This window comes from Battus philenor, unplaced genomic scaffold (genome assembly GCF_028537555.1).
Source record: "Battus philenor isolate CCGP_79_NKW_IND1 unplaced genomic scaffold, ilBatPhil1.0.hap1 SCAF_29, whole genome shotgun sequence".
Taxonomy (NCBI): Eukaryota; Metazoa; Arthropoda; class Insecta; order Lepidoptera; family Papilionidae; genus Battus; species Battus philenor.
Window position 1 is genome coordinate 1,740,996 of NW_027181692.1, and position 5,200 is coordinate 1,746,195.

Here is a 5,200-nt window from a genome sequence, read left to right on the forward strand (position 1 = left end):
ACCACCCGTGACGTATATTCACACAAAATACCACTTTTGTAGTCGCTTCCAAACTAATTAGTTGGTGGTTAGAAAGCATACGTAAGTAAAAATTTCAGTTAACAATTTTTTTTGAGTTTTAGTAATACAATATACACCTATAGTGTCCATTTGGACCTGCTTAATTTTAAAATTGATCTACGAAAAAAAATTAACAACTTCTGCTTTATATCAAGGGTGTCTTGATAATTATCATCCTTATTGTAGGATCAAGATATTTAAGCTGTCTTGGACGACAGACTGCTTCAGTAGAAGTCGCTGGAGCGCCAAAAACTGAAGCCTTCGTTCTATGCTGCCTATTAATCAAATGTCACTCCTATCGAAGTGACATTTGAACTAAGATTTTGACAGGAACTGTCAAACTGATTTTTTTTATTTAATTTAAAATGTACAACTGTTGAGCTTCTGTCCGTCTGTTAGACCAGTGACAGCTTGCTGCTTATAATGTTACAAATAATCGATGTTTTCAAAAGCGCATGTAAATGTCTACTTGAATTTTTAAATATTTTATATGAAGTAAGCTGCATTAGTACACCATACGGGTCGCCATTTATGGAATACTTGTATAGTTTCTAATGATGTTGTGGGATTCTTCCTAGGGCAGGTTGGTTTTGAGGTGATAACTACATGGAGTCGGAAGTAGAACTGTCTTTTATGCATTGTTCATCCGTATTTATATTGACGTCAATAAAGAATTATATTTCTGTGGGATTCCCCTGTTCGGTATGTTGCTCCTATAATGTTAATGCTGATAGTTTCATCTGAGTTCACGAACTTAAGCATGGTATACATATTTCAACAAATAATAAAAAAGTCTTCAGAATTCAGATCATCTTTCCTTTCAATATGGATGTCCACTGCAAGGCCAAGATGACCAGGCCTGCGCTGCTCGCATCCAACGACTTCTCGTGCCTATCCACGTCGCGTTTACCAGCACATGGTACACTAGAAACTTGGCCTCATCGGTCACCGGTTGCACAAGCAATGTGTCCCGCGCACTGCCAATTCAGACGAACAAATCTTCATGTACTTCGGTGAATTTAATTTTACTGCACATCTTAAAGCGAAACTCCGAGCATAGCCCTCTTCATTGCTCTCTGGGTGACCTTGAGCATTATGAAGCCCAACAAAAGTGACTACTTTTCGGATCCGTACATTTTGATCAAATACCTTCGTCTTTACACTGTGCAGTATTTTGGTAGAGATATTTCGAAGCTTCCCGAACGCTGTCCATCCGAGTAGGATTCAGCAAGTGATGTCTTTGTCCAAGTTGGACGGTTTGTCTCAGGTGTATATCGTCATCTACAGCTTCGGACGCAGCACCTCCCGACAGCTATCTGCGCAGGCGCAACAAACACATGCAATTCTTCAAGCTATGTGACTTTGGTTCTTCAGCGGATCTCAATTTTGGTCCGATCTTGCAGCTTAACTCTGAGCATAGCCCTCTCTGTTGCTTTTCCAGTGACCTGACCTTATGAAGATATTACAATTTTTCTAAATAATTATGACCAACCCCCTGTCCAAATAGACCCAGGTGATTAATAACAGATGTAAAAGTTTTGAAAGTGCATATGTGACTAATTTGTCACCAAAAAGCTTTTAATACATATTTTCAATCACCCTGTAGAAAGTAATCACTCTAAAATTTAAATGAATTAATACAACAGCGTACAAACAAAATTTTATTCGGCATTAAAAATAATATTATGGTATGTTCGCCAGATAATCCTTGACGTGTGCTGGTTCGAGCCGTCGGAATCCACTGGCATCGCAGATGCCCACCTCAATGTTGTCTGCCGTCATCTGACCCTCAAAGCCTTCCTTGAGGGTCAAGATGGCGGTGTGCACTGCATCATCCAGCTCCAGTTCCTCAGTGTATCTGAAATTATCAAAAACTTATAAATTGTGGACAAACAACCTTGTTAAGGTCAAGGAATATGCTAGATGTGGGCCACTTCCAACTTGTCCAGTTGTGGACAAATGTTCAAAAGCTCTCCCAAGGCAGCTATACATAATTATTAAAAATTTAGATGGATTGTAAATACCTCTTCTCCAAAAATGTCTTCCCATTATTAAAGTTCTTCCCCATCGCAGTTGCCTTCCATGCAAAGTATGCTCCGGATGGATCACACTGGAAGAGGTAAGGTCTGCCTTCGTCCCAGCCACAGATCAACAATGACACTCCAAATGGACGGACACCACTGTAAATATATAAATACAAATTTTCTTTATTCCGCTCTCTTTGTATAATCTTATGAAGTGTAAAATGATGTCCCTTCAAATATTCACTTTCTTATCTGAATTTAGTAGGCAGCCACATACTGGACTGCATTTTTGGTCTTAGTTCAAACCTGACAGCCGTGGCAAAGAGTCTAGAAGAGTTAAAGTTTTTGATCCCATGTAATCATTTTATGTTAGCGGTAGTGAAGTCACAAAAAGCGCTAAAAAACTACTCGAGCTGCTGGTAGGTCCGCGCGGAAACGGCCTTGAGTGCAAAGGGTTAACATGCAATTTTGAATCATACAATATTATAATATTATAGGTAGTAAGCTGCCAATGGCTCGAAACACTCATCTGTTGAGAATTGCCAACAGGAAAGAACAGTCGCTCCTTTTAAATGAAATTTAAAATATTTAAATATGTATATATTGTAATATAAACCATGTAAATGATTTAATAAACCAAGTTTGATTAACAACTATGAAAAAGTAGGTCTAAGATATGTTGTGAAACTTTGAGACCTGAGGATATCTTATCTTTTGAAGACAAAATATAGGATTAAATAGTTTATTTTACTTTCTTGTATATCTTATATTCTTGTATATCTTATATTCTTGTTTATGTATCAGAATTTAAAATTTGTTACGTAAACAATAGGCGGACCGGAGAGTAAAGTCATCTCTGTTGCAATATTTTACAGAAAAACCAATTGATTTGTTACCGCTCTGGCATTGAAAATTTGTATATGTAAAGGTTATTGACAACTAAGGTGAATATATTGTTAATTAGAAATAAAAACTTGAAAAAAAGGCAATCATGTGAATTTATCTTAAGAAAGTGACATTACTTTCCGGTCTTCCTAATAGTTTTAAGATTTGGTATAAATACAGAGCCTTGGCAAATAAAAGGCAATTCTCTTGTTTTAATATCAACTCCAAGAGACAATCTTCTAAAAGTCAATAAACAGGTAGAAATCTCCTATGTGTGAATGACAGGCAAATTTTAAGTTACCTTCATCATCTAAGCCAGTGTTTCCCAACCTGTATTGTGTGTTGCCCCCACTATCACACTAACCTTTCCAAAATTCTTACGCCCTTCTATGTAACATACATAATTTTTATCTTTAAACAAAAAGTCCATTTTCCAACTACCCTCCTTTACAATCAAATAGCCTCTCTGTGGGGCATAGGTCCCACATTGGAAAACAGTAATATAGATAAATAGTAGTAAAAAGGCAAAGATGCTCTCTAGGACTATTTTCAATCTTGCTTTCCCACCATTACCATTTATCTGTGTATATGTACATAATATATATATATATATACCATTTGCCTCCCTCCAAAGATATATATGGAGCGATATATCATAATCACCATACTTTACAGGAGGGCTGCGATTGCAATATGGTATTACAGCGGGCAATGCTGCCTATCCTTTGGAAACTCTTTAGCAGTGGCAATCTTATATAATTGATAAACAGTGTAAATTATATAAGATCGCGTCCTGAGAATCGAACTGCTGGGCCACCATTGCTTGAATGTTTATATATATATAGAGAGATAGATAAAATCAATAATTTCATACCCAGACTGTGTGTATTCCTGCATAACAGCAGCCACACGCTGCACCAGCTGAGCAGTCGGTATTGGTTCATGATACATCAGGAAGTACTGCTGTGCCATCTTCCGAGCCTGAGTAACAAGTAGACGGTAATCTGGTCCCATTCCAGAGTACACCATGCCTGCGTGACAAATATTTATAAGAACATTGATGATAATATTTCCTGATTTGATATTTCATGATCATTTCAATTGCAGAGCATCCCCTCTCATAGTATTGTAGTCAGCTAAAAAGACGCACACCTAATGGATGTACCTTTAGTAACATAACAATTGCACCTACATAATGCAAGCATTTATTTGCTGTGCTGGCGCATCAGTTAACTTCAGCACCAGCTCATTACACAAACATTCAGCTAATCCCTAGCTTTTTCAAAGGATCAAAAATGTCGGCTGGCTTTTTACCAACTTTTTAGTGCAATTACTGCAATCCTATTCTCTTTAGTACCCCACTACATTTTCAAAATAAAAAACAAACAATAATGGCGGGAAAGAAGTTTATTTTTTTATCATAGAAGCTAATGTTCAAAATTCATATTAATGTTCTTTTTAAATATATGTAAACAGCCAGTAACAGAATTTATGGCTAGACAAGGTATATACAAGTATGTGGTGCTCTTGTATGTCTACTGAACTGAAAGATTCCTGCTCCATGCATATTCCAGCAAAGAGCTGCATCCACAAACAAGGTGTTAAGAGCTTTTTTAAAATCTCATGCTAAGGTTACCATGATAAGCCATTTCTTGTCATAGCTTCGTAAAAAATAGGAGCAACTAGTTCTTAGTTTGCCAAAGTCAACCAAAAATCCACTCACCGATATGACCTGTGATCATTTCAACTTTGTTTACACTGTGTTCATCATACAGAATACTCTTGTGTTTGTTCTCTGTTGCAATCACGACGCCATTAGATGCTGAAAGTGGAAAATTTGATACATAATGACACGAAACCAGTAGTTGAGAATTCTAATTGAAATATTCGTAAGTTTCGTATAACCTAAGTTATTACAATGTAAATACCTTTGATCCCGACGGAAGTACCGCCGGCTGCCACGGCCGCTAAAGCATATTCAATTTGAACTAATTTTCCTGAAGGGCTGAAAATAAATATCATTTTAAATACATTTTCTTTATACTTCTGTATCCAACTATTAACTGTAAATTCACTCAAAGATGTAAAGTACACGAAAAAAAAATCACTTGGAATATATTGCATTAATTCCACTAATTTAGTTTTTAAGCAGATATTAGTATAATAAATTGTAAATACAATAAAATTTACCTAAAAGTTGTAAGAGAGAAACTGTAACGTTCAGACGCCAT

The 5,200-nt window shown here is 36.5% G+C and overlaps 1 protein-coding gene across 1 annotated transcript; it reads right to left on the bottom strand.

Moving 5' to 3' along the window:
• Nucleotides 1-1,708: 1,708 nt before the first annotated feature.
• Prosalpha2 (proteasome alpha2 subunit) lies at nucleotides 1,709-5,200 on the bottom strand. The gene is made up of 6 exons (XM_068769671.1): nucleotides 5,160-5,200; nucleotides 4,898-4,974; nucleotides 4,693-4,791; nucleotides 3,844-4,000; nucleotides 2,085-2,240; nucleotides 1,709-1,918 (listed from the first exon to the last, which is right to left on the bottom strand). Exons 1-6 carry the CDS (start codon nucleotides 5,198-5,200, stop codon nucleotides 1,744-1,746), a joined length of 705 nt encoding a protein of 234 aa, XP_068625772.1. The 3' UTR covers nucleotides 1,709-1,743.

Excerpts from the sequence above, each read along its gene's own strand:
- Prosalpha2 (XM_068769671.1), bottom strand. The coding sequence starts at position 5,200 with ATGGCGTCTGAACGTTACAGTTTCTCTCTTACAACTTTTAG. Across the intron at positions 4,792-4,897 it reads TACTTCCGTCGGGATCAAAG|CATCTAATGGCGTCGTGATT; the intron begins GTATTTACATTG and ends TTCCACTTTCAG. Across the intron at positions 4,001-4,692 it reads AATGATCACAGGTCATATCG|GCATGGTGTACTCTGGAATG; the intron begins GTGAGTGGATTT and ends TTTGTCACGCAG.